The sequence below is a fragment of the Fusarium oxysporum genome, chromosome I (assembly GCF_013085055.1).
Source record: "Fusarium oxysporum Fo47 chromosome I, complete sequence".
Taxonomy (NCBI): Eukaryota; Fungi; Ascomycota; class Sordariomycetes; order Hypocreales; family Nectriaceae; genus Fusarium; species Fusarium oxysporum.
In genome coordinates, this window is record NC_072840.1 from 3,959,201 (window position 1) to 3,986,829 (window position 27,629).

General features: G+C 49.7%; 6 protein-coding genes across 6 annotated transcripts; 3 read left to right on the forward strand and 3 right to left on the reverse strand.

Moving 5' to 3' along the window:
• Window positions 1-5,119: 5,119 nt before the first annotated feature.
• FOBCDRAFT_5932 (uncharacterized protein) lies at window positions 5,120-8,430 on the forward strand. Its single transcript, XM_031182532.3, has 2 exons — window positions 5,120-5,613; window positions 5,756-8,430. The coding sequence occupies exons 1-2, from the start codon at window positions 5,366-5,368 to the stop codon at window positions 8,232-8,234; spliced, it is 2,727 nt and encodes a 908-aa protein (XP_031043300.2). The 5' UTR covers window positions 5,120-5,365; the 3' UTR covers window positions 8,235-8,430.
• On the reverse strand, window positions 8,426-9,402 carry FOBCDRAFT_5945 (6,7-dimethyl-8-ribityllumazine synthase). The gene is made up of 2 exons (XM_031182537.3): window positions 9,066-9,402; window positions 8,426-9,004 (listed from the first exon to the last, which is right to left on the reverse strand). Exons 1-2 carry the CDS (start codon window positions 9,266-9,268, stop codon window positions 8,617-8,619), a joined length of 591 nt encoding a protein of 196 aa, XP_031043305.2. The 5' UTR covers window positions 9,269-9,402; the 3' UTR covers window positions 8,426-8,616.
• A 403-nt stretch (window positions 9,403-9,805) lies between these two features.
• On the forward strand, window positions 9,806-14,649 carry FOBCDRAFT_247002 (uncharacterized protein; the record flags this gene model as incomplete). Its single annotated transcript, XM_031182538.3, has 10 exons — window positions 9,806-12,135; window positions 12,271-12,919; window positions 13,054-13,097; window positions 13,130-13,185; window positions 13,316-13,328; window positions 13,522-13,529; window positions 13,949-14,043; window positions 14,073-14,101; window positions 14,397-14,484; window positions 14,548-14,649. The coding sequence occupies exons 1-10, from the start codon at window positions 9,938-9,940 to the stop codon at window positions 14,647-14,649; spliced, it is 3,282 nt and encodes a 1,093-aa protein (XP_031043306.3). The 5' UTR covers window positions 9,806-9,937.
• Window positions 14,650-16,330: 1,681 nt separating this feature from the next.
• FOBCDRAFT_5974 (uncharacterized protein) lies at window positions 16,331-20,445 on the forward strand. Its single transcript, XM_031182540.3, has 2 exons — window positions 16,331-17,200; window positions 17,269-20,445. The coding sequence occupies exons 1-2, from the start codon at window positions 16,473-16,475 to the stop codon at window positions 20,174-20,176; spliced, it is 3,636 nt and encodes a 1,211-aa protein (XP_031043308.3). The 5' UTR covers window positions 16,331-16,472; the 3' UTR covers window positions 20,177-20,445.
• A 572-nt stretch (window positions 20,446-21,017) lies between these two features.
• On the reverse strand, window positions 21,018-23,171 carry FOBCDRAFT_235615 (uncharacterized protein; the record flags this gene model as incomplete). Its single annotated transcript, XM_059610026.1, has 3 exons — window positions 21,018-21,461; window positions 21,509-21,611; window positions 21,655-23,171. The coding sequence occupies 3 exons, from the start codon at window positions 23,169-23,171 to the stop codon at window positions 21,018-21,020; spliced, it is 2,064 nt and encodes a 687-aa protein (XP_059463877.1).
• Window positions 23,172-23,511: 340 nt separating this feature from the next.
• FOBCDRAFT_174042 (uncharacterized protein) lies at window positions 23,512-27,260 on the reverse strand. Its single transcript, XM_059608488.1, has 4 exons — window positions 25,643-27,260; window positions 24,774-25,131; window positions 24,533-24,722; window positions 23,512-24,484 (listed from the first exon to the last, which is right to left on the reverse strand). Exons 1-4 carry the CDS (start codon window positions 26,887-26,889, stop codon window positions 23,589-23,591), a joined length of 2,691 nt encoding a protein of 896 aa, XP_059463878.1. The 5' UTR covers window positions 26,890-27,260; the 3' UTR covers window positions 23,512-23,588.
• Between the last annotated feature and the right edge of the window lie 369 nt (window positions 27,261-27,629).

The following is a 27,629-nucleotide window of genomic DNA, read 5'->3' on the forward strand; positions in this document are numbered from 1 at the left end:
ATGCATTTCCCTACCAACTCACCTTACCTGAAGCATGTAACGCATCAGGAAGCGTGCCTCAGGATTGTCGATCAGCACTTTTCAACTTGAGGTCCACTATCCCTTTGTGTTTCAACAGATGTAGAATGCAGATTGCAATAGATTGTGGGGATAGAGTCATTGCGATATGAGTCGGAAGATTTTGAATCTTCAACCGCCATGTCATGTTGCTGATGTTGTCTATTGTCTTTGAATGTCTCACCTACACCGTGCGGCATGTGACCAACGAGCTAATAACTTAGCGTATCGGGGAGTGATCATGTTGATCCGCACAGGACGCGCAATTCATGTCTCTTGACGTGCACCCGCATTGTCTATGTTGTACGAACCCGTCATCAGAGCTAACCGGAAGAATGGTCTCAACCACAGAGAACGCAGCTGAAGCAACTGGTTAATAGAGTGACCTTCTCAACAAAGAATTGGGTGGTGGAGCCCTACTATGTATATTCTTCTCATGCGCCTTGTTTTGGTCACAGTCCTGCAAGGCCATGATCTTTGTCTCTGTCCGAGCAGAACTTTGAACAAGATAAAGATTGACGTTGATGACGAAATATTCAGATTCTGACTCCATATTATCACCCTTACCTGGGCCAGCAAGTCAATAGATGACGTTGGGGGGGAAAAAGAAAAAAGAAAAGAGCGAGACAAGGGCTGCACGGTTAATGATTGCACATTTGTGAGATTGTTTGCTGACGTGACAGCCTATTGATCTTGAACAAAACTCCAACCAAATACGCGCTTCTTGACAATAACAACAACAACACGACAATCGCAAATCGCAATCACAGTCCCCAGTTCTGTGGAGAATCTCAACATCTATACGAAGTAATACAGGGAAACTCGAAGAAAAAAGAGAGGGGCTGTGACAAACCGGTCAAGAACAAGCTTTGAGTTGATGTTGGATTGGGTGATGGCCCTCAATTTTGTGTGCCTGCAATAATAGTAACTGTAACCCAACAACTGTGTGATCAACCACGTCCTAACGCTCAAGGCGATCATCTCAGCAGCCGGTGGCGTGAGACGATGGAGCCGCGACGAGGGAGCCCAGCCTTCTGCTGAAACTGTGGCTCCTGAGCCAGAAATAATTCGAGAATCAGCATTGGACGAACACTCTGCAAACGTTTGCGGAAAGTTTAGCTGTAAATAGGCTGTCAGCAGCCAATGCATCATGAGCTCAGCCATGATTCATCCATCCACATCGTCAATATTGCCTCTCTTGCTTTGCCGTGCTCTGCCTGGTTTCTTAGCCTTGAGGCTCGAGGTATTCCATCCGGCCCAGCCCTGTCCGTACTCCGTGGAATAACGGGAGAGCAAAGTTGGCGTGGCACAGTACACAGCAGATATTCACTCTCGTACAGTGCACGAGCTGCTGCGGTTCCTCGATAGCAACGAAGCCGTTTGAATTCCGAAGCCTTGGGCATCGATGGTCATTGTTAGTGACACGTCCAAGAACACGAGATGGAAATAACTTCAAAACACCCAGAGTATCCATTAATCTCCTCCTTGTGCTACAGTCTTTAGTCCATACGAACCTCACATATCTTGTCTCTCCACGGTTGGGCCCCTAATAAGAAGCATTGGCCAAGCTTTGATCTAAAAAAGACCATCCCGATCCACTGAGCGGACAGGGGCTAAGAAGGAAAAAAGGAGGGCCCTCCCACTCGCTCTGATTTTTTTTTTTTCGAAAGAGTGATGATTTTCAACTGACGAGCCGCGTACCTGAACTTGACCCGATCAGGTTTGAGTTTCTGTGCAGATGAGTTTCCTAATACCCGATTAGGTTGCATACATGCACAGTGCGAGAGGCGACATTCACAATAATTGATTGAGATATCTTCTCAATGCCTGGATCTCGGCTTCTTTCCAAGTTTTGTCCTAGTGCTGTAAGTGAAGAGACGTTGTGAAGCCCGAGTTCTTATTTACGAGATCGTCAACTCGGCTCCTCCTGTAGATCAACGACGTCAGTGAGGAACAAGGGCATGTTTGGAAAAGATCAAAAATCGAGTGATATCTAAAATGGGAATGGAAATCACATCACGAAAGGGGAGGAGCATGGTCATGGTCATGGTCAAGGTCAAGGAGTAAAAGATCCTCTCTCATCCATGAATACAGGCTCATATCATGTGGAACTCTCTGCTCGTGTCACGCTGATTTGGGGCCTTCAGTGGATGCTGCTCGGCTGTCGTGGATCGTGGTGGGGAACGGCCCCCTGTGCCCGCAACCCCAAGCCCGTAACTCTGCAAGCCAGAGCCCAAAGCTCCAGGGGTCTTGAGAAGGGAATGGAATGGAAAAGGTCACGGTTCAGGGCGGGAACGGCGCAAGCGATGCAGCCAATAATTGACTAACTCAACTCTCTTTGAGATCCAATATCCGAAGGCCCCGGGCTGTTATTGTCTTATACTATTGTATCTGATGCTCGAACGCAATAGAACAGACGAATGTCGAGTCTCGGTCAATGACAGAGATAGCTGTGAGTCGATAAATGCCAAGCAGAATCAAGCATTGAACCCTTATCTCCACAAGAACTCCAGTATTTCTCTTTAGTCTAGACAATGTATATACTGTGCGCGTATTGTAGAGAGATTACAGCAATGCCTTGGTTATTCAAAAAACACCAAGGGGTCAATAGCACAGATCAATCAACTATATCTGAGTAACGAGTTATATATATGTATGTCTATTCACGATCAATGTTGAAGTACAGAACTCCACTTTGATATTGAGCATCCTACTATAATTGTCAATCATTACATCAATCATCAATGACAAAAATAACCAACTCTTGGCCAAGAGTATGTTACTAGTAGATGATGGGAAGTCCCCTTGTTGGCTTTTTATCCAGGATACTTTCTTGTTTTCTTCTTCTCCATATTTGACTCAGGGTTAAACTGGGATATAGAATTGGACTATCGTGTCGTCCATTACATAGAAAGTCGAGGGAAGTCTCCATAATCGAGAAGAAGTCGCGTCAACAAAACAATGGATTCGTGAAACGTTGAAGCCCGGTAGCATAACCCATTGGCTCATCATCCGCCCAGCTCACCCAGCTCACCCAGCTCACCCAGCGTCGACTGGGCTTAGACTGTCTCACGAAGAAAAGATTCATGCTGGCTTATCCACATCGCTCCCATCTGCCGCACATCCCCAAGGCTGAAGGGATTTCCAGGAATGGCCATGATCATGGTCTAAATGCAAGCAACAGCGCTATTGAGGTTGTTGGTTGTGTCTTGAATGCCACGCAATTTCCCCCTGCAACTAGCGCACCGTCTTCTTGATATGCCCGGCTTAAAGTGCAGCATTTCATCATTAATGTTTCTGCACCTTGCGGCTTTGAGGAGGTGCCGTAGCTGAATTATCGGAACTATTGAGCCTTTGCGGCTTTGCCCGTCCAGGCCTTGGCCCGCGCCTCTTTTTAGATGAGCAAGCCTCAGTATCAGCTCTTGATTATTGATGCCACTCCAAGAAATAAGGCTTTGAGATATTGTTTCGGACAATCGTGTTCCATTGGACATACGTCAAGCCATGTCATGTTTTGATCTGCCTGCATTTGCATTCGTAGCATCAGTTCTCGTGTAGGTCTGATCTAGGGCCAGCTGAACCTGTACAATACCACATGCTCTCTCCGAAAGTCTGGATGCTATTGGCGAAGCCATGGCCGCGGCTCTGGCTCTCACTCTGGTTCAGCGGTGACCGTGCCCCCAAGACAAGGGTTGCCTGTTCTCATGGAGCAACGGCGCTAGCGAGGTGGTAGTCGGGAGAGGATACGGGCTAGGACGGACTAGATGAACGGGCTGTGACGATGAGTCTACGGGGACCATTAACTTGAGCGAGCCATCTGTCTATTCTGATGCAATTGAGCTGATATGTAGACTCCGATTCCACAGAATTTCACTTGATGAGAGTTTGCCGAGTTTTGACTTGAGTTGACCGAAAGTTTGTTATAACCACTACAGCTATCATAGGCCTGTTATGTGTCGTTATTCTTGATTTACTCACCTCGGTTATTCTATAAACCACTCTTTTGTCCATACTCTTCTATAGGAATTGTAACGTTATATGAAATCGAATCGAATCAAATGGCATCACATCGCAAAAGCAACTCATTCCACATTCGCTCACTGGCTCCGAGAAGCGACTCTTCTCTCTATCGAGACGGAGGCCGTGCGCTGGCCATGGGGGTTTAATAGAGCACACACTCTTTCAGCATTTGCACTGTGCAACCCCCGACCCCCGTTTAGGTGCCTTCGAGGTCTGTCTGTGCTTGGCCGTTCACTTATCCATGACCCTAAATATCCATGTCGATTGGATTGAATTGGATCCATGAACTGTACTGACTGGCGCTGTTTGTACTGTAGCCTGTACCTATCTATGTAGCCTGTCGGGCCACCACTGAATTGGTCAGGTCTGGTCTAGACTGGACTCGCTTCTGCTCGTTCGCCATCTTTCTCTCGTTCAAACCTCACCACCACCACTCGCTTCTTCCCCCCCTAATCATCTCCGCTTCCTAACTTTTTTACTGTTGCGTTTCTGTCGTTGACGTTAGCCGCCTGTCAAGTCTTGTTCTATCAGTCTGTCTTTGCCCATCGAAGAGAGAGACTTTGAGACGAGACGAGACGACTAAGACTGAGCCTCTATCGTCTTACTTTCTATACATACATACTTTCACTCTCGCTCTCGCCTTTGCCCCGACCGTCTTGTTCCGGCTTTAACCAGCCACTTTTTACTCCTAATACAAACCGTCCTTCGCTTCTGGAGATCATAATGTGAGTCTCAACTCTCTTTGCCTTGGATCAATGACACATGCCTCCAACCACCCGGATTATATGTTTCTTCTCTGGAACTTGTCTCGACTCTCTTCATTCCGATAAAGCCTCTTGTCCCCGATTCTGTATACCCACGGCCGTATTGCACTGCTTATTGCTGCTGTTCTGTTGCTGCTGCTCTGTTGCTATCTTTCCCGCTCAATTCCTTTACGTGCGGTGCCCTCAACAACTGCGACAACCTTCAGTACATCATTTGTCACCAACACCAGCTGACCGGCGATCCCTCAATCATGCAGTTATCCGCGTCTATCATACGCATCTTGTTTGCTTGACACGGTTCGGTTCGAATACCCTCGCTATCGTTATCAAACGCCGCATCAACGCACGACCTGCAATCTTTGTTCCCTATCTTGGTTTCGATTTCATATTACCTGGCCCAAAACGCCGCCGTATATCGATCACTAAAACAGTACCAATAACTTCAGCTCAGCTCGGACCGTTCCGAGTCTCTTTTATGGGTTGTATCTAATCCCAAACCGATATTCTATTATTATACCTTCTACATGCCTAGATTCGGTGTTGCGTTTAACAGGCGGAAGTCAACCGCAACCTCGGAGGATTTTCAGCATGCGTCAGTAACACCAGAGCAATCGTCATTCCGAGTTATTGAGCGCACCGACCCTGCGCTCGGCAAATCATTTGACGGAGGCGCCAGAATGGCCAGGAACTCTGGTCATCACATTCCTAAGCCTAGTCGTCTGGAACTCGACACTGAAGATAACATGTTTGCCGACCTCAAGAGTGGCAACAGGTGAGTTTTTCCCTCGATCCCCCGCCTCCTCCCTCCTCTGCCTGTGTGACTCGCCAAGGAATGTTGCACGACTGCCGTTGGTTCTGGAAAGATAAAAATAACACAACCTAAGTCATGCACCATGGCGCTGACTCCTTTCCAGGGGAAGTGGGGCCTCTAATACGACCAAAGCCACATCAACTGATACCTCATCAAGGCACAGCAATGCCTCGACTACTCCGTCTTCTACGAATCTCGAGGGTCAGGACGATCCCAAACATTCCCACTCACAGAAGAAGAACTTGCACGAGATCGCTCCTCGACCTGGAGTAAAATCCAGCGGGTCCGGATTTCTGAACCGAGCGGGTCGAACATTTTCTTTTGGGGTCCAGAAAAAACACAACGCGTCTTCCCCAAAGATTGACAACAACGACATCCCTCCCGTTCCAGCCATTCAACAGGATGCTTTTGGTGGAAGATCTAGAGGCTTGACTGAATCTACAACCAGCACTGCTACACCGCCAAAGTTAGAGATGGAGAATGGGGGCATGGATATGGGAGGTGATTTCGGCTCCATGTTCTCGTCCTTCGATAAGAGAGCGAGCGTCGCCACCATGAGGGCTGACGGGTCCGCGGCTCCTCGCTCACTTACCAGCAACCGACCCATCCAGCCGCCCCCTTTGAGTATCAACAAGATCGCCAAGGTTGAGCCTGGCCCTGAGTCGTGGCACAGCCGCAACGAAGACGACAATCTTCTCGGATCTCAACCTGGGACCCCTGAGCTTGATGATGTGCCACCCCCTGTTCCGCGCCACCAGAGTTCCTTCAAGACGTCGAACCGGCCGTCCGATATCATTGAGGATGAAGATGCAAAGTTACTGCAGGATTCCATCGCAGTCGGAAGGTTGCTTTCCGAGTCCAGTAGCCCCAACCCCCCTTCCGGCCGTTACCGACGAAACGAAGACTCCTTCTCATCATTCGAGAGGAAGCCTCTCAACAGCAGCTTCAACAGAGGAGACGACAATTTGTTCGAAGGAACTTCCGCTCATTCTTCGCGTATCACCAACCGTTTCAATTCTCGAGCCCCTAGCCCACCACGGAACAATAAGGTCATGACCCCAGCCCAGTTCGAAAAGTACCGAAAAGACAAAGAGCGTCACGATTTGAGCGATGGAGTAATGCAGTCAACCCCCAACGATGACGATGACGACGAAATCAATTATGATGATGATGAGGACGAGATTGAGAAGTCCAAGCAGCAAGCAAAGCAGAGGAGAAAGCAGGAGGCTCATATGGCAGTCTATCGACAGCAGATGATGAAAGTCACTGGAGAGCAGCCTGATATGCAATCACATGAAAGGCCTGGGCTGGCTAGCTCGATGAGTGCACCTCAACTTCACCTCATGAAGACACCATCTCCCGGACCCCCGGCGGGTGCTTCTGACGAGGATGACGACGAGGAGGTTCCTTTGGCCATTCTGCAGGCTCACGGCTTCCCCAGCAAGAACCGACCACCCGCTAGACTCAGCACCATGGGCTCCAACCCCAACCTGCGAGCATCAACCCAGCTGGCGCCCCCAAGACCCGGCTCGGCGATGGGCGAGAGCAGCGGTCAAAACCAGCGCCATTCGATGCTACCTGCATTCGCCCGGGGTCTTCCTCAGGACCCTTTTGTTGGTGCAGGTATCGCAAAGCCTGCTATGCGGGAGTCGCTCACTTTCAGCGGCGGTCTTCCTGCCTCAGAGTCTCAGCAATCCCTGCCTCCTGGAGGGTTGGTTGGCGTGATCGCCAGTGAGGAACGCTCAAGAGCTATGCGCCGCGGCGGTCCTAACGCAAATGGCCAGAAGTTTGTCCCTGGCATGAATGGGCCTCAAGGACCTCCTTTCGACAACATGCCCCAAGGCGTGATGAATGGCATGGGCGGCATGTACAATATGCCAGGTATGGGCATGTCTCAACAACAGATGCCTATGCCCATGGCGCCACCACAGCTCACCGTGGGAGACCAGGCACAGCTTCAAATGACCCAGCAGATGTCACAGTTCATGCAGATGCAGATGCAGTTTATGCAAATGATGGCTACCAACAACCAGCAACAGCAGCAACCCGGAATGATGCCACCAATGCAACCTTATGGAGGACTTTCTGCCACTCAGTCTATGAATGACCTCTCATCTCGCCACTCAATGATGCTTGAGCCAGCTTTAGAGCCTCCTCGCCGCATGGACGCCGGAATGCGTACCATGAGCATGGTGGCGCCACCTTCAGGCGCTCCCTTCCTGCCACCACCTGGCGGATACGCTGGTTCGATTCACGGCATGCCCCCTATGGGATACACTCCGTCAATTGCGCCATCTGAGCGAAGCAACATCGGTCTTCCCGGCCGATATCGCCCAGTATCACAAATGCCGGCTGCAGCAGCCCCCGACCCCCACCGACGAACCAACACTATGTCTGGAGCGTTGGGTCGCTGGGATGATCCCAAGGGCAAGTCTACTATTAACGTGGTAAGCTCCGCTGGTGACGGTTCAGATGATGACGACGAGGAAGGGTGGGAGGCGATGAAGGCCAAGCGAGACAAGAAGCGTAGCATGTGGAAGTCAAAGAAGGGACTGGGAAGCGATTTTGGAACCATGATATAATTCGAAGGATTAGTGAGTGCGGAATTATTACAAAAGAGACGGAGGTAAGATTGGTTTATATGCTCTATTTTTGCATCTGGATATCCATGGGTTGAAATAGCTCAACCGCCGAGTGGAGAGCCACATACAATTGTATATTCTAGAAGTGCTTTTCACCCGGGCGTCGTGGGGAAAGATATGATAAGCACTGGCTCATTAGGACTGAGACTGGCGCATGATAGATACATCTTTATGCGGTAATTGACTAATTGGGAGGTCATTTTCGGAATGGTATTCATCTGTGGCCCAAGTCATGCTTTCATCGATCCGTTGACGAGCGCCAAGGTTATCCACGCCTTGTCCAAAATGTGATATTTTATCATTTGTCATGCACATTGCTGTTCTAACCATCAATGGTGCCGTTGGCCCACTCCTTTCTCTTGACACCCATCTCGACAGCCGCCAGACCCCAATCCTCTCCATGGTTGTGGCCCTTACCGTCGACACCGGCACGAGCCTTCGCTTGGTCCTCGGTCAGAACGGTCAAGACACCAAGAATGACGGGAACGCCAGTGTCGAGCTGCACGCGCATAAGGCCCTGGCAAGTTGACTCGGCAATGTACTCAAAGTGCATGGTCTCTCCCTTGATTAGAACGCCGACAGCGATGATGGCATCAAAGGCGCCAGAGGAGGCGGGAAGAGAGGTGAGATCGGTAGTGGATGAAGCCAGAAGATCGGTTGCCGAAGGACCGCCAGTCGAGGTACCCTGGATCTGAGAGGCGGAGAACAGGCTAGACAATGGCAATACGTCAGCGACTCGGCATCAACGGATACAAATGAATGGGAGGTTACCGCTGGACGGCAATGGGGAGCTCCCAGGAGCCAGGGCAAGATTGGGTGACAATATTGGACTCCTTAACACCAGCTGCGAGGAGCTTCTCCTTGGCACCGGTCACAAGAGGGTCGATGATGGTTGAGTTCCAACGAGCGTGGACAATGCCGATGCGCAGGCCAGAGCCATCGTGGTGTTGCGGAGAGGGACCCTTGAGAGACATCGTTAGAATTCGAGATTGAGATCAACTGGGGTGCTGCGATAGAGAATTTCTGTATGTCGGTAATTGGGATGAAGCTGTCGCAATCTACTGAGATGGGTAGGTAACTAAAAGACGAGGTTGGAGGATGGTTTAGGTTCGGGAAAGGAAGCTTAGCAATGGTTTCTATCCGCCAGAGACAACGCGGGGCTACTCACAGCGGGGCTGGAAGGTCACGTCACAGGGGAACAGGGACAGATGGTGCCCTAGAGGCTCCAGGGTTGGATAGATGGAATGCAGGGACTGAAGGTACGTACCTTGATCGGACCTTTCTAACCTCTTGGCGGCAGCTGGTGTACATTCTGTGTGTGATGTGTTAGTCGGAAGGAAGGACTAAGGGGGACTAAGGTAAGAGGCTGAATCACCTCCTTCTTCAAAGAATCTCTCTACGTTCTTGATTTGTATGGAAGGCAGACGAGATATCACCACTCGTCTCAATTGTTTTTCTTCCCTTTCATCTTCCTCTTCTCCAACACCCCCTGCTTTAATTCCACTTCTTATATAACCCACCAGCATAATATCCACATGATCCGTGTTAGTCTCTCGGGCAACCAGATGCTGTGTCTTAATCCAGCATAAACTATCTGGGAAGTTCATATCTCAATTCCATCTTCAAGCCATCTCATCATCACAATGTCAATATCTGTGTTGCCACCATCTTTAGCACACCTCCTACGGTCCTCGTCTTCGCTTCCAGACCCTCTCTCAATGGTCAAGGAGCTTGTTGATAATAGTATTGACGCGGGTGCTACATCTATCGAAATCACGGTTGCTCCCAACACCGTCGACAAAGTCCAAGTCCGAGACAATGGTTGTGGGATACAGGTGGACGACTACAAGTCATTGGGGCGTCGGTCTCATACGAGTAAGCTCCGAAACTTCGACGAACTTCATTTGAAAGGCGGCAAGACACTTGGTTTTCGTGGCGAGGCTCTTGCTAGTGCCAATTATCTGGCTACAATCAAAATCACAACTCGAACAGCTCAGGATCCCATTGCATCACTACTTCTCTTAAACACAAAATCAGGCGGAATTAGCAGACAACAGCCTGTTTCCGCTCCTGTCGGAACAACTGTCCAAGCTTTGAATTTGTTTCAGAACCTTCCTGTTCGGAAACAAAATGCTATCAAAGTGAGCCGAAAGACCCTGGCAGATATCAGACGACTCCTGGAGCGTTATGCGATCGCACTTCCACACATCAGACTCTCATTCAAAGTGCCTGGTAGCTCAATCCAGCCGTGGGTTTACACACCATGCTCAGCACCAAGCACGCGAGAGGCAATCACACAAGTGTTTGGTCACGCTCTTACTACTCAGCTCGTGGCAGTGTCATCGGACTCTCGCGCTGGAGCAACTTCAACCGAAGTACAGTCGAAAAATTTGAAAATTGTAGCCTCCTTACCCAAGCCTGACTCTGATGCCAATATCATCAAGGGGAAGGGAGCTTTCATCTCGGTCGACTCACGACCCATTTCATCGTCCAAAAGCACGGGAAAGAAGCTAGTTTCTATTTTCAGATCGAGTATTTCCGCAGTCCTAAACTCACCCGAGAACTCGCGAGCACCCTCCAATGCATTTATGCAACTTAGCATTCAGTGTTCACCTGGATCATACGACCCCAATGTGACGCCTTCGAAAGATGAACTTCTTTTCGTGGATGAACCAGCCGTCCTAAGTTGCTTCCAGAATCTCTGTGATTCCGTTTACACCCAAAAACTTTTGGGTGACAAAGAACTTCAACACAAGTTGGTGGCGCTGGAGAATAGCCTATCACTTCTGCCATGGGCTTCGAAGACGGTTGAGCCAAGACGAAGAGATGGAGCACGTCTTGATAGTATGGAAAAGGAACTCTTGTTGACCGACCAAGAACTTGTCGGTTCTCTTAACGATAAGCCTGAGAGAGTTCTTGGTGGTACTGGCGTATTTGGAAGTGGCGAAAGGGCTTCTCCCGCTGCTTTCACTGTTCCCACTTCGCCCAAGAAAAGCTCACGATCTGGAAACCTGGACGAGACGAGGGGTCCTAAGAAAGCCCAACCAGTTCAGGAGATGATGAGGACACGATTAACTGTCAATCTTTCACGGAGGGAAACCGCTTCGACCGACCTGGACGGCAAAGAAGGACTAATTCCTGTGCATGTTACACCTCGACGAGCTGCCACTCCTCCTGTCCGAGATGAATTGCAATCAAACTCTCGACGTCGAGGATTGACTCTAAACCGTCGTTTTGGCAACATCGATGACTATTTTCGCTCATCAAGGGATGAGCCGATCCAAATCGCAACAGATGAGACTGCCACGCCCGAAATACCTCATACAAGGAGCTATCTGACGAGTGTCTCTCATAATCGACGCCTTCCACTGAAGGAACTGTCAGAATCACTCCTCAACCTGTTCCGTGAATATGAGGAAGAAGACTACGAAGACGAAAGTGATGACGAGTCCTCATTCAACCTTCCATTTGCTGGGCCCAATGCCGTTCCATCTCCCCGCACATCTCCACGTCGTGAGGCTCCTTCTTTCTCAAGCCAGCCTTTCAGGCCTCTCTTAGGGCAGCAGTCAATCCGCAATTCAATGCCAGACTTGCAATTAACACTGCCGGCAAATTTACAAACGCCGCCATCATCAGACCCTACTGTTGCCCATAACTCAACTCGTCGTGATTCTCGTCGACAATCCACCAACAATATCTTGGCCAGAGCCCAGAGGTCTTCTCGGGGTAGTGTGGTACCGTCAGTCAACAGACGAAGCGGTGACGAGTTGAGACAAAGCCGCTTGCTCCTTGGAAGTGGTCCCACTGCATCCCAAGGCAGACGTCGGTCGGACCAAGTTTGGTATGGCAATGGACTACTTAACCGCAGAAATGCACCGATGAGCAACAGCCGTGACGACTCGGACGCATATCTTAAGGAAATGTTGCACAACAGTCACGCGAACTCCGAGGACCAGGAAGGCTAGCATCCTTCTAGCCCTGGAGAATCCTCCTCTCAGGCCTATGCGCAATCTTGGTTGTCCGATCAAGTACCACACAATCATCTAAGCTCTTGCGGAGGCATGAGGGATTCTGAACGAAGTCAAACCCAAGGTAACAAGCAGTGGTCGCACTCTCTACAGGTGTTACTTCAGAGAACACCACCACCACCACCACCACCACCACCACAAGCCACAGGGTCGGACGAAGAAGCTACTGGTGAATACAGCCCAGCACCGCTAGATCATATCCATGACCAGCACAATGAGGGATTCTACTCAAGATCATTCAAGCGACAGCGACGCTGTTCAAGCGTTTCAACTTCAGAAAGCGCAGAATTGGATTCCAGACGCCTTCTCATGAAGCGACAGCGTATTCATGCAAACGGAGGGAGATTGAAACGCATTGCGTCGACAAAACTTCCACTTGAAATAATATCGCAAAACGATTCCACAGTGAACCTTTCGGTCAAGGTCGAGGTTCAAATGTGCGAGCTACAAGCTGCTGCTCTTGAGTTCACGAACTCTGGTCGAGCTACGAAGCCAGACCTGGCCCTGCAGTTCAAGAACATGGACGAGGTTGAAGTGGTTGACAGGCGATTGAGGCGAGTTACGGAGTCGTGGCTGAAAGGAAACCCATCTGTCACGGTGGAGTACATACTTCGATCTGAAGTGAAAGGCAAATCGAAGGCGTAAAGTGTTTTGTTTGGGGCTCGGGCGCAATAATGTCTATGGGAGGAAGCAATCATAGTGTTCATTCATTCATATACCGTTAACTATAGGGAAATTGGGGAAAGGGAGGAGCGCTTGCTTGCGGAGATTGCTTGTACGACGGAACGACTAGATTGACGAGGCTAGAGACGTTGGGCTGCTGGGCTGCTGGGCTGCTGGGCTAGATGGTCAGCCTGCAGAAGGTAGTTAATGAAATCACACTAAGAATTTACTAGTAAGCTGAACCTGAGGATGGTGATTGTATCTAAGAGAACCCTGGTGCAGCTAGTAGCATTTGTTGGGAGCCGCAGTTACATACTGCAACTACCTTAGTTGATCCTGAAACGTGAGTTCTTTACTAGGCGGTACATAAAGCACAAGCCGCTTCAAGATGAGGTGTTTATAGAAAGCACGCCAATAAGACCAAGAAACATTAGCTCAGAAGGCGGTCATAGCGGCCAAAGTGTTTGGTCGTTTCCATGTTCCGTTGTAGCTTACCTTATTAATCTTGAAATTAGCAAGTGCTACAATACAACCAGGCCACAGGGTAAGTCAGTAAGTGAGGCATCGAAGTTGGTACATGTCTGGTGATAGAGCCAAGAAGTTGCGAGATAGGCTATGTAGATCTGCATGTGCCAGTTGGTCAGCCGCGTGGCCTCCACTGTACATCACCATCAGACAATAGGATCTAGGAAATATCATCAACGGGGAGCAGGATATTTCATGCTCCGATGGTGGCTGGATGGTTTTTGGGTGGGCGACTGAGACTGTGCTACTGGCGAGAGGGTGTAGTTGAAGGGTGAGGGAGAGGGTTCAAGGGTCTAGATCATTGATGGAACCCTATGATGACCCAATGATGAGCTGGCAAATCATCGAGATGGCGTTTTGAATGATTTTCTAATGACGGGCGAGATAAAACATGAGATATTGACATGGTAATGATGCGGCTGGCTTGGAATTTACTAGAAGATGTCGGGTATATCGATGGATGGGGGGCCTTTGAAGCGAAGTGGAGGTTGATGGGGACCTCAAAACCAGATTCCAGGCAACAAAGAGGGAAGGTATATATCATCGCTTAACGTTGACGGAGGAATCGGCAGCAATTGAGGGACAAGGGTTGTAAGTGGATTGTGTCACTGGGGCTAGTAAAACAGATCATCTCTGTATGTAGAAGGATTACTGATTTACGAGCTTATTCCTCTGCATAGAGTTCTTGATGACAATAGAAGAGACTGCCGGTATAAACCGTATGGTTACGGTAGAGATGAGCTGAAGATTAAGACTGGAGCGCATGGATCCCACTGTTATGGGTGGATGGAAGGATGTTGCTGAAAATAGCCCACTCGGTTGGTCCGTCCACATGTTAAGTTTGGCACTACTGTGACAGGCTCTCGTGAAAATGGTCAACGAATAGGGCCAGAGCAAAGGTCAAGATGGGAACGGGAATACCCACGCTGACCCAACTCCCGCTCGTATCTGCGCTGTGCTCCACGGAGCGAAGAGTGAGTCGAGGTTGGCAGAAGCAACTGACATGAAATGGAGTCCTTCTGTTCTGTAACGTGTAGTTCGATGTGGTGATGACTAACAGCTCAGCTCATCACAGACCCATCCCGCATTCAGATATCGAGACCTCAGCTGCTGGGAAGAAGAGACTGTGTCCGACGTGAGTTGTAACGTGTTATGGCGTCCAATTAAGAGCCTGCGGTATCATGTAAAAGAGTAAGCAGCTTATATGTGCACTGCGTACAACGTTGTATGCGAAAAGCATCAAATTCAGAGAAGTAGCCCAGAGAGGTTCAGTGACTGTGATATACGTTGCGTTCCGCTCCATCGTGGCTGTGGCTGACAAGATGGCCTCCTTGCATTGATGAGTTGGGAATCTGGAATTCTAGCATATTTGCTCCGGATTCAATTCAGAAACTGCGGGCAACGAGTTGGTTAGGTATGTTGGTGAGGAGAGAAGACCACTTTGAACTCGAAATATCATGATATATAACCTAGGTAGCAACACGTCGATCAAATGATGGAAAGATTTGTAGGTGTTGTCCAGCGGCCGTTGCCCGTTTTTAGAAGGGACAGCTCCATCATCGGGCTCAATCTAAGCCGCAAGCCATGACGTTTTGCGCTAAACGTCAAAGGCTAGCGCAGATTGGGATCCAATGGGAGGGGATTTGTTTTACGAAAGCTGCAGGACACAAGTATCAGATACTCGAGGTTCAGAGAAGGGAATCCCTAACAGAAAGGCAGTTCTATGTAGTAGGACAAGAACTGCAGAGGTTGGAAGCAATCATCACCTCTTACATGCAGCATCTCTTAAATGATAATTTGAACTGGTCGCACAAATCAATGGAAGTCTTCTCCTGATAAGCATCCATGACTTGAGCCCTGAGATGGCATGAGATAAAGATAGGACATGCGTTCTTAGCGTGGACCCAGCCACAATGCCCAGCTTTGAAGCAGACACCAGAGCCGATAGCTCCAAAACCGAATCCTTCCATCTACCTATTCATTCCACAAAATCTCACTCGAGGCCAGGTGTCGAACTCCTTCGTGCCAGGGCTGATTAAGAGGAGATTTAAGCGTAAATCATGGTGCATTATGAGACACAAGAAGTATGAGATACGGGTCAGTTGAAGAAATTCCTAGGTAGTTAGAGCTCGTAATGCTCACCAGGAAACAACCCACTTACACTTGCAAATCCTCACCAAGCCTGCCAGGGTTTCGTTTACTACGGGAAGCAGAATCCCGTCCATCCAGTTCAGCTCCCTACAGCCAGCAGCTAGTTCAGGTGCACTGCCGTCTGGCCCGGAGCGTCTTACAGGCCCCTCTAGCGTTTTATCCCCAGCGCTGACTTGACATGTACCTGATACTTCTCCATGGGTCCCCCGTTAGATTGTTCTTTCCACTTCAACGACTGGGACAAGGGCGTCTCTTTTCCCTTGCTGCCCCCCAAAAAAAGAATCCATCCGTCAGGTTCGATCGACACACGACCATTGCATTGCGCGCACAGCAGAACCTACCTATTCGCTCACGCATTTTGCTACTCTACTGTTGGGCCTTTTTTCCCTCCTTCTCCTCCCTTTGGTTTCTTCCTTCCTGCCTAATTCTTCACTCGCTCGTTCCGTCAATCGATTTCGCTTCGCTTCGCTTCCCTATTTCTGTATTTCAGGTAGCTTCATCAGCTTTGTCTACGCATCGTAGATAACTCTAGTAGCAATCAGCATTTGATCCGTGGTCATTTAAACAAACATCATCTCACATCCGTTGCCATCTCGAGAATCACGTCGCTCACTCCTTCGTTCGTTTGCTCGTTTGCAGGTCGGTCTTCTAACCTTCTGTCGGCTTACTCTTCTCGACACCCAAGATGATCTTCGTCTGAGCCACCACGAACCTCCCGGATCCGATTACTCGCCTTCACAGTTTGACTCCACTGGCAAATTTCAACAGTCTTGGTTATTTCAGCTTCTTGGATAGTCTTAATCTCGAAGCTATGCAGCTTGGTCTGACCAGTCAACAACTTGTCGACTGTTCGCAAGATTGCCGCCCTTACTCACACCATCGCGGCCTCATCCAAGACCTGCCCAGGAGGCGACATGTGGCACGGTCGTCGAAATCCCCGATATCTGGCTCCGCGCCTGCTGCCTTCGCTCCCGTAGATTCTTCTGGTCACTCACGCAATCAGTGTTATTCCACTACCATGACACAAGCTGTCCCTCGACAAAGGGCGTGGCTCCCTCGATATAGCACGATATCCCGGTTGTCGAAAAGTCTACTCGTTGCTCTTCTCATTGCAATGCACGCCGTATCGCCTGCTCATGCCGTGAGGATCCCTTTCACAAACTGCCTCAGCGACGCCTACCGCTTGCACGAACCGACGAGGCTGCAATGGGTTCCCTTATACGCCGATGCCGTCTTCGATACCGAGAACGAGAAACACAACCTTCGAGTTATTGTTTGGGGAAACGTCACGGGTGCCCGAACGACCAGCGCGCTGCCACCGCCCGATGACCCTTCTTGGAAGGATGCCAGCGATATCAATGGCAAAATCGCCGAAACTCCCCAGAAGAAGGATGGCTACAACACTGCTACGACTTACTTCCCCAAGGTTCACTTCTTGACATATGTTCCGTACAACAACGACAAATTTAATTTCTGTAACACTTCATTGGTAAACGGATCTTGCCCGCTTGGACCTTACTTCGGAGAAGTCGATTATAGGTACGTCCTTGTCCATAAACTACTCATGAATTGAAGTCAAGACAGATGTACTGACCATAAATTTATAGTGATGCATACAAGTTACCTTCTATTAACATCACATGGGACGCCTACTCAACATATGCGTTTGCGTCCCTAGCACCTAGTATGTCGATTATTGATGGGACTCGCGATGCTCCTCAGATTGGCTGTGTTTCCATGGCGGTGACTCCGGATCTGGGAGGTCTCTCGTGGCTACTCAAGTTTTTACCCATGATAGTGCTCCTTTTTACAGGTTTTGCAGTCGTGTTCTCAGCCATCTTTAGTCCCTGGGGCTCATCTGATATCTTCCACTGGACTTCCAATTATGGTCGAGATGTTGATCTGCTCCGTCTTGTCACGCCGGGCTTTGGAGATTGCCTTCAGTATATCCAATTTATCGCGCTAAGCGGTGGCCTCACTCTTGACTATCCCGGCTTCTATCAACCCATTGTCAGCCAGATGGCCTGGTCGACTCTAATGTTCAACGAGAGCTTTGTCGCCGATGCCCCATCATGGCAGAGCGTTGTCGATGGTATTTATGTCACCAATGCCACTTACGGACTTCAAGAGCTTGGTCAATTGGTTGGCATGGCTGAGAGTAGAGATATCTGGGCCGGTATGATGGTTTGGCTATGTGTGTGCATTGCTTCTGTTACCGCTCTAGTTCAGGGCGCATTTGCAGTGCAGTGGCTATTCCGAAAGATCAACAACACCCCGGAGGAAGATCTGCGTTCAAAGAACGTCCCCTTTTCCGTTGGCAACGCCGTCCGCATTGTCTTCAACTATTTCTTATTCCCGATCATCGCCCTGTCGTGCTTTCAGCTCGTCACTGCTGGCGATTCTCCGACCTATACGATTGCTCTCGCCGTCGTTACCTTGGTTTTCCTCATAATCTTCGCGGCATACCTCTTTTACCTCATAATCAGAACGAGGCCAAAGTCCGTCCTCTACGATGATTTGCCGACTGTTCTTTTATACGGCCCTCTGTACAATACATACTCCGACGAGGCTGCTGGGTTCGCTCTCATTCCCGTCTTCCTAACATTCCTCCGGGGTATCACTGTCGGTGCCGTGCAGCCTAGTGGTATCGCTCAGGTGGTACTGCTCGCCATTTGTGAAGTGATCCATATCCTTACCATCCATGCCTTCCGACCGTTCCAGCGTTCAACAGCGATGAATGCTTATCATACACTTTTTGGAGCACTTCGTCTAATTTCTATCTTACTAATGGTAGCATTCGTGCCTACTCTTGATGTTTCTGAGGGCGACAAGGGTTGGATTGGTTACATCATCTTAGGAATCCACGGTGCGGCTTTGATATTTGGTTTCTTCCTCAACGCCCTGCAGACCATTATCGAGGTCGCGGCTCGCATACTTGGAGCTGGCGGAGACGACGCTCGAGGTCTGACCCGTGGTGGACTCACAAAGATCTTTGGTATGCGACAGCTGTCTCGCCGCAACACACAGCAACGTAACACTGGTCCATCCCGAGCAAGCCAGTTGTCGACAGCAGCAATGTTGGACGTGGACGATAGCGGGAAGTCAGGATATGCCATGCCAAGCGGAAGGGTTCGAAGCGAGTCTGGTGCTAGTCTCGGTGGACTCATGAACCCTCGGCATAGGAGCAGCTCGGCGCTCGATAGCATCGATGTTTACTCTGGCATGCCGCAGAACGTGGATAGCAGCAGCTCATACATGCCCAACACCCCTGGGGAGAGGAGTACATTTTCATTCCTGCCCTCCCCCAGCGCTGCCCGCCATCATCCTACACAATCAATAGATGCTGCCGATCCCTACTATCGACCTCCTCGAAGACGACAGACGATGAACGAGTCCATCCACTCCGAAGGACCTGGTGGCTCTAACGCAGCAGATGTTAAGGGCGCTAACCCAGCTGGAGGTCTAGGTGATCCTGCAGATATGGGTGCGGATATTTCTCGAGGAGCAACACCAGCGCCCCCTCCCGCTGGATACTCTCAAGCCAGTATACCTCCGAACCGACCCGATTATGCCACTCGCGAGGTTGACTTTTACTACGGGGTTCGTGGACCCGCCTTGAACTCGGACGGCCCGGGCCGGAAACTTGGAACTGGTCCCGCCGATCCAACTGGTCCTGTGGCTACTGCCTCGGGCTGGTTCCGGAATCTATTCGGTGGAAAGACAAAAGAGAAGGGCAAGGGTTTCGAGGTTGTGAGGAGCTCACGGATGCCTCCAGCCATGATGGCTAGGAATGGTGGAGAGTCGCCCCCTGAGGGTATCCCAGTGGCTATGGGCGTACTACGGAACGGCCCAATTGACTCAGATGATGAAGACGAGCCTCGACCAAGGCGGTCTCCCGGACGTCAACCTCAAAGTGCTCTACTAGATGACAACGGTGATCCTCAAGACTCTGAGCCGGAGAGTCCTGTGCTGGAGCGACCCCGACGTACTTTCAGTGCCGGCAGCGAGAGTTTCCCTCGAGAGCCAAGCAAGTCTTTGTCCAAGGCGCCTCATATCGCACTGCGCGAAGCTGAGGATGACGATGCCCCAGAGATTCCTCGGAAGAGCTCCAAGCGTGCTTCTGGCCACTTTGGAGGCAGTGATCACAGCCGAGCACCATCTCTTACCCTCATGAATATGCCAGGCTCAACGATATCCTTTGAATCCCAGTGGCGAGGAGAACCCGATGCTGTTAGCCACACTTCAAGTCACCACCGAGCTACACTATCAGCGTCATCGCGGCTACCGTTTGAGCGAACCAACTCCCAGAAGCGATTGTCGTCCAATTCGTCCATGGAGTTCCCCGGCGAGTTCACCAACATCGACTTCGGCCCTTCAGTTGATGAGCGGCCGGCCAGCTTTGGCATGGTGTCACAACATGGTGTCAGCCGAGTTGACCCGTTGCACCGTGACGTGGATCTGCTCGGCAGCTCCGCCGAGCTTGTCGAAGATCCTCCTGCCAGACCTCGCACTTGATACTTCTGCTGTTATAGCCAAGTAGGAGGTCTATTGGCCACTCTTCTATTTTGCTTACCATAACACACTCGTCGATATGATCAGTCACTACACCCTTCTCGGGTTTCAACCTAATACTAGTTTCTTTTTTGTTTGGTTGCCTAAAGGGCCAAAACCATGTACACGATTTATAGACCAAGGTCCCCAAGGTCCTTGCACATGAGCACACATGCTCACCTTCCCTCATTTTTGGTTATGAATTGAACACAATTCAGTCGCAGCCGCAGGTTCTCACGAAGGAACTCGAGCTCTGAAAGTACAAGTGAACGAGAAGGCGTTACATACGGGTCTTTTTATGGCAAAATTTCATTACTTGAGCCTGACTGCCTTGAGTCAATTTTCTTTGTGTTTAGGGATATGTTCTTTTTGAGAATGTCCATACTAGCGTTGGCGTAACAAAAAGCTGGTTCAGGGAGGGGGATTTACACAAGGGGTCATCAAAGCCCCAACATGTCTATTGTTTTTTATGTAGTAGGTTTTGTGGGAATGAAAGTGTAGTTATATAATTTTGGAGGGATATCCTGTCAAAGGTTCTGAGTATGACTCACCATCCTGGGACGATGAAGAACCAGGATTTACTAGGCACAATTCTAATGAGAAGTTGTAATGATCATTGTACTTGATCTCGTTTATTTGTGCACGTTTTAACAGACGATGGTCTGTTTACATGCAAGTAGTCTTTTTGTAATACGATAAATAGTCAGTCCCTCAGCAAGATATGCATTTGCTACGCATCTGGCATTTCGTCTTCAGTTGCAACAGTATCCTTTGTTATCTGATACCTTCGTGTCCCTTTGGTATTTCACTTCACCGAGATAAACCCAATGCCTGACCGAGCCTTGCGCGCCGCTTCCTTGAGCGCCTGGTCCTCGACATCAGTCCACTTGACACTCAGGTCGTTCCAGTTCTTACCGGGTGTGTTGTACTCCTTGCGCCACTGGGCCTGCACCTTCTGCAGACGCGACATCTCGCGCGGGTCGCCCGAACCGCTGTACAACATGAAGGCTGTGCAGGGCGGCAAGGCATCATAGATGCGTGTGAGACGCTCTGTAAGGCGTACGAGGGCCTGCTCGAGCTCTGACTTGTCGGATGGGATGGCCTCAGAGTCTCGTGGAGGACCACCGTCGCTGTTTGTGTTGTCGACACGGTTACGGTTCCACCAGCCTTGAAGGGCCTCAAGCTCTCGCATTCTCGCCCAGACAAAATCAACTCCGCCGCCGCGGATTTCGAGGCCATCCGGGTCTCCCTGCACAGCACGAATTACGTTGTTAGTTACATCCTCGTCGTTCTTACAGCCGAGCTGATGTGTTGCGCCGGCTCCAGCCCCCTTGGAGGGATCGCCCCAGTCAACAGCTGCGCTCGTCTTGCCGACCTCAGCGCCACCTGCGGTTCCCCCCTGGGCCTTGTATGCAGTTCCAGCTCGCGCTAGTCGGCGGAACAAGTTCTCTCCCTGTGAGTCAGATGTTCCCCAGGCCTTGCCCTTTTCACATTTTTGTTTGACAAGATCGAGGCAGGTCTTAGAGTCTTCGATGCTGTCGTGGCCATTTGCGCCGCCTTTTTGAATCTCCTTTGACAGATATTTTTGCGCCAGCCATTTTAGAGACGATTTGAGAGGAGGACCGCGAGGATGCGGATAAATGATGGATGTGTCGATGATAAAAGGGTGAGAGATGCGGAGAGCCTTGGTATCTGACTCTAAAGAGTGTCCTATCAAGACTGTGCGAGGGGTCAGCAGTTCAAGTAGCTTCTGCTGGATGTCATGTAATGTAGTTGTTACAGGTGCAAGCATCTCTTCTGTGATGCCAGAAAATTGGGTGACGTAGTCGATAATAGGCTTATCAGGCTTGACAAGTTCATCGAGTACAACGTTGCCGAACCAGTCGACTATGCTGATTCTCGTCAGAGAGAACTCGTTCTCTCCAGTCATACACATTTCACAATCCAGGGCCAGAACACTTCGTCCTTCTGTGATGCTGCCCTTTTCAATTTCGTCTTCTGGAACTTGACCTTCTTCAAGGCTTTTCACATGGGTGATGACCCATCCTTCGGGGAGAACGAACTGGTCTTTGGCAGCACCTTCCAGCATAGCTGGGTGAACCAAGTAGCCGTTGTCAGTCAGATCATCGACTGTACAAAGGAATTCAGTGATGCGTGCTCTCTCGTTCTTCCATCCCGAAGGCTCATGTGCTGGTTTGATGCCCTTCTTTGTCCCATTCTTTTCCTTCGGGGTGGGGGTTGTTAGGAAAGCGGCCATGGGCGAATGCATCTTTCCGTGTCTATCATCACCTGGTGTCTTGACGGGCCATAGATGCGTGAACATGTCCGCGAATGGTTGCAGAGCCTCGGGTAGGCGCTCTCTCTTCAGTGGTCGGGGATAATAGTCGTCCGGCGACGCCGCAACAGCGTTTTCCTCCTTATCAGCATTGTTGTATGTATCGAAGTCAACGTCGTGCTTGAACATAGCCTCCTCAATACCGGGTATCATTATAGCCACAATCTTTCGGAACGCTGGGCGATGGGTAATGCCGATCCATTGAGGACCAGCTCCGTCGGCAAAGATATATGTAACCAGGTCTCGCATTTGGGAAATATTGATCTTGGATTGCAGTCGCGCATTAGGCGAGAATGCAATGGTGGGATAATTCTTGCCAGGTTTAGGGACCTTCTTAAGCTTCTTTGAAGCCCGTGAAACGACCTGCCACTCTCCGCCGTCGTCTGCGTCATGGGGATTTGAACGCTTCAGGCTGCCGTCGCTTTGTGTTGAAGCATCCTTCTCGAGAGTCGCAATGGCCGTCGTGACAGGAACACCTTGGTCGAACTTGTCGGGCGTTTGGGCCTCATCTTGATTGTCGCTTGAAGAGGCCTTGTCGATGGGATCGGGGATTGGGTCAGATCCTAGGGCTGTAAGGGCTTTGTTGACGAGTTTGGCAGCTTTTCTCTTTGCCTTCTTACCCATTATGAATTTTACACGAGTGCGAGCGCAAATAATGCGCCGCTAGAAGGAGAAACGTGAAAAGAGTTCACGTCGTGAGGTAACAATGTTTAAGGAAATAAAAAAGAATTGCGATCCAAGAATGCAGATGCACTGCTGTGCCAAGTGTACGTACCTGTTTGCTTGCCAGGCGTTTTTTCAAGGGACTTTACCTAGAGAGTGGGGCGCAAGCTTGTTGTGAGAGCAGCCAATGAGAGTGTCTGTCAGCTTAACCACTTTACGCGTCTTGCACGCGGCAGGAGGGTTGAAGTAGATATAGGAATCTACCTATATAATCATGTAGTGTTACGGTACTCAATAATAGGTCCAAAGTCTTCAAGCATCTAAATTCCTGACTCGCGAATCTATTGGGTTCCAAAACCAACACTAAGTTGTCTCTATTTAATAGCCAAAGTCCATCTCAAGTATCTCAAGTCCCAAATTCGCCAGAGAATCTACTTGCTTCACTACAGCATACTCAAAGAAGGGTCGAGCTTGTTCACCCTCAGGATTCTCTTTCCATGCGTTAATAAGAGACAACTCCTGGTCTCTTCCTGGTAGTTCATTGATCTCATCCAGCATCTGCTGAGCAGTGGCCGAGACTTCCCATTCTCGAACATAGTCTCTGGGAACAGACCGTATAATCATGATGAGAAGCATCTGGCACAAGGAAACTTGGTCAATGTCCTGCAGTGTCTGAATGGCCCTCTGGTTAATATCTCCTTTTGATGCCACGGCTTGTGAGTTACCGAGTGAGGCTGTGTCAGCTGCCGTATTGGCGAGTAATTTGGCGACGAGTAAAAGGCCCTTGATGCGAATAGGATGACATGGAAAGACATGTCGATAAGGGTCGCTGGAAGTCGCAACGAAGCATGCCGTAGTTAAGGCATATATGAAGTTGCTTTCTTCGATGTATAGGATTGATACCTCAGTCAGCAGCTGTGGGAGTGGTGATACTGCCCAAAGCTTCTCGGCTGTCAGCCCTTTACATTGCTGGTAACGAGCTCGAAGTGCTCTTCGACGATTCTCTGGTGATAAGGCAGGGTCTTTCTCATCTATTAAATCAGACAGTTGCTCGCTGAAACTCGCCGCCGTTGAGGCTTTTGTCGAATCTGTTGCAGCAGGGTGCTTGCCAAGCTTGCCGACATCAGCGACAAGGCTATGGCGGTTCATATTGATGATTGGAGAGCCAGCGCAGACTTGGTAGACGTTGAGGTCTTTCTCGCATCTAGGGCATTGACAATCAAAAAAGTACGGTGCAAGTGCATGTTTTCTCTTGGACCGAGGGAACGTGTAATCTGATAGCATGTCAGTGGGCATCTTGAGGAGATGACGGGGAGACATACCCGTGTAAGAGATCTCAATCTCTTCATCGACTTTGATCGGCTTTTCAGCTCTAAGTATGGCCTTCCTGCCAACAAACTGCACCATGGCATTGGGAATGCAGGAATGGTTGGCCATGGCGAGCTTTGGTTCGAGAAAGATGCCGACCTGTCCAAGATCGGCATCATATCTATGAAAGGCATTTGTCTGAATCTGTGATATGTCAGTATATTGACCTGTTGCCGTACATTTCTGAGGACTTACCTTGCAGAGCAGAGCCAGCGTCTTCTGCAATTCCTCTTGACCCGTGCCCTGCCCAGTAAACGCAGTAGCACCCATGGCCATCATCTCCATGTCAGCCCATTTGTCACTCTTCCTCCAAGACTCGACATTTCCTTCAAGGTTCTCCAGCGCAGCGCCAATACCAGGCTTCACCAGCGCCTGAATCACTGCGCGCACAGGCGTCGGTATGCCCGGGTGTCCTTGCTCGGTCACTTTACGCAGTAATTTGCACTCTTTGGAGTGTACTGCAGTCCAGTTTGCAGATTGGCAGGCGGCATCGCAGTAGGACACGGCGTGGCAGCCGGAACAGGAGCGTACGTCAGCCGGCTTGAAGCAGTGGCTGCAGATGGTTTTTATGTGAGATAGTGAGGGGATGAGAATCGTTGGTGTGAATGGGAGGATGATGTCGCCTGGAGAAAAGGCTCTGGTGGAGAAGATTCCACGACCTTTTTTATCATGCCTTAGCTGGAAGGGTACGTCTTGATTCATTTTAGACGAGACTGAGGTTTGGTCCGAAAGAGCCGGATAGCAGAAATACGTATCAAAACGGGGCCGATTGTGGTATATAAGTAGGTACTTATCTCAGGATTCGGGTGTCAGCAAGATCCATGAATGTTTTGTTAGTTGTAAGATGGAGTAAGGCCAATGTCCGAAATTCTCCTGCACCGAGCTCAATCTAGCGAACCACATCAGGATCAATCCTTCAATTGCACCACATTTGGGCACAGCAATCTCACATGCAGAATGTCGCAATACTCAATTTTACAGCTTGAAATAGTTGCTCTATTGCTCTGCTTATAATAATCTCGCTTGGCAGATGCTATGCTGTGCTGTGCTGTGCTGTGCTCTACAATTCAACGCGAGGAGGCACCTTTCCGCTCTTCCTCAATGCCGCAAGCCGATCATGTAGATCCCGGCTCCAATGTCCGCTGTCTCTCTTGTTCTCCTTCAGGATCCTCGCAACATGGTAGTCCCAGCACCCCTCTCCGGTGCTTGTCTCAAATACTCGACATTTTGCGTCGCTGTCTCGCTCTGTGCGAGGCCACTGACCAAGCTTTGCGCCCATATCTTCATCCAAGAAAGTATCTAGAACCAACTGGCCGACCTTGCGCTGTGTAGTATCCCATTCTTTGCCTTCAGGCACGAGCACCTCAAGCAACAGCTTCATGCCGTCGTTCTTGAGGAATTCATCTCGGATGACATCGCTCTTGATGAGGCCGTTGATGGCTCCAACCTTGGCTTTCGCTGTAGAGGCCAACGTCTTGGTGCTGAGCGACGATGGAACATGAGCGGGCACAAGAGGTGTATAGAAAGACTCCTTTAGAGACTTGCTGTTGCTCGGGCACTGACCCTCCATGAGACCAGGCCACTGCTTGGTGATCTCTTTCAATGCCGCAGCATTGTTCTGCAGCGCGGCCCCGAGAATGGCAGCTGCTTGGTGATCCCGAGGAGTGATATCCGCAGGGTGAGCAACATCTGAATCCGCCATCATGCAGAAGAGAGCCTTCAACACCGCCGCGTCTTCGGTGACCTTGAGACCGTAGTAAATATCATGTGACAGTTCTTCCATTCCCTCGAGCGCATCGTCAAGCTCCTTGCCTTGGCCGGTCTCGCCAGCCTTCAACATCTTCATGGCGGTGAAGAAGGGCTTACCGACGAAATCGTCGCCCTCAGGCTCCTTGATTTTACCAATAGGTTCATAAGCCGGGGCGCCCCTGGGAATTTGGGGATCCTCCTGTTGCTGCTGATCGACGACAACAACAGCTTGGTCAACCGGGAGGCCTTCGAGTGCAGGGTTTCCTTCATCGGGGACATTGATCTTGGCCTCCTTCTTGCCGTTGGACATATTCAGGCGAACATGGAGTCCGTGGGGAAGTTCCTGATCATCGTGGACGACCTGGAACTCATCTGTTGGTTGAAACACCTTTGGGTAACAGTCTTTGGGGTTATCTGTGTGGCAGATAAGTTCGACATCTGCCTCGGGAGATGGTTGTGAGGCTGGAGCTGAGGCGAGTGTTGGTGCTGCGAAGATGCAGAGTACAATACCCAGGACGAGGGCGATCATGAGCGACAAGGATTTTGCCCTTGAGGGAGCCATACCGAATATCTGATGCTTTAAACAGGCGAGAGCTCTTCAAGGTTGAATGGCGAAGGCGGCCAGGGTCTAATATTCGATCTGAGACTAGGGAGTATTATTGGTGATTCTTGTAAACCCTCGAGCAGAGTATTGAAAGGGCAGATTTAAAACTGTAGAAGGTCGGAGAACTCAAGGGTAGATGTCTGCAGTGAGTTCAAGGGATTGTAATGTAAAATGGTGACAGACTTTGGAATCAAAAGTGAGATAATAGATAGGACAAACAAATAAATGAATATGCTTTTCCCGTTATATGCTATGAAACTCCAAGATATGACTCAGTCGAGTAAAAGGACACTTCTTTTTATCATAAATCGAAGTCACTAGAAATGCAACTTGTCAGGATCCATCAACGCCCGTGCCACTATGGATGCTCACTGTAAAAAAGAGTTTTGGCAGGTTTCTATTGGTTCGGAGCAGCATTCTCGATTAGTCATGCTTCATATGGCCTTCATGTAAGTCAATATCATGAAAAAGATTAACACGTCAACTTCATAGTTCTGATGTAGGTTTGATTCAGATCGCTGCTTGATAACATTCAAATCGTGGTATTGTAACCCCACAAAGTCACATGTAGCGCGATTATTGAGAATGTCTCACAAGTACCAGCCTTCCCTTTCCACGAGGGTCAAATCAACATTGACGACGATCTCAACGGCCAAGGAAATAGCTTATATGGGGTGTTTAAGACTTGTTCATATGAG

Bases quoted from the DNA above. Each gene is read 5' to 3' on its own strand.
- FOBCDRAFT_5932 (XM_031182532.3), top strand. From the start codon at position 5,366: ATGCCTAGATTCGGTGTTGCGTTTAACAGGCGGAAGTCAACCGCAACC. The intron at 5,614-5,755 runs GTGAGTTTTTCC...ACTCCTTTCCAG, and splicing joins GACCTCAAGAGTGGCAACAG to GGGAAGTGGGGCCTCTAATA.
- FOBCDRAFT_5945 (XM_031182537.3), bottom strand. From the start codon at position 9,268: ATGTCTCTCAAGGGTCCCTCTCCGCAACACCACGATGGCTCTGGCCTG. The intron at 9,005-9,065 runs GTAACCTCCCAT...GCCATTGTCTAG, and splicing joins CTCCCCATTGCCGTCCAGCG to CCTGTTCTCCGCCTCTCAGA.
- FOBCDRAFT_5974 (XM_031182540.3), top strand. From the start codon at position 16,473: ATGCAGCTTGGTCTGACCAGTCAACAACTTGTCGACTGTTCGCAAGAT. The intron at 17,201-17,268 runs GTACGTCCTTGT...ATAAATTTATAG, and splicing joins TTCGGAGAAGTCGATTATAG to TGATGCATACAAGTTACCTT.
- FOBCDRAFT_174042 (XM_059608488.1), bottom strand. From the start codon at position 26,889: ATGGCTCCCTCAAGGGCAAAATCCTTGTCGCTCATGATCGCCCTCGTC. The intron at 25,132-25,642 runs GTAGAGCACAGC...AACCATCTGCAG, and splicing joins GTGCCTCCTCGCGTTGAATT to CCACTGCTTCAAGCCGGCTG. The intron at 24,723-24,773 runs GTAAGTCCTCAG...GACATATCACAG, and splicing joins CGCTGGCTCTGCTCTGCAAG to ATTCAGACAAATGCCTTTCA.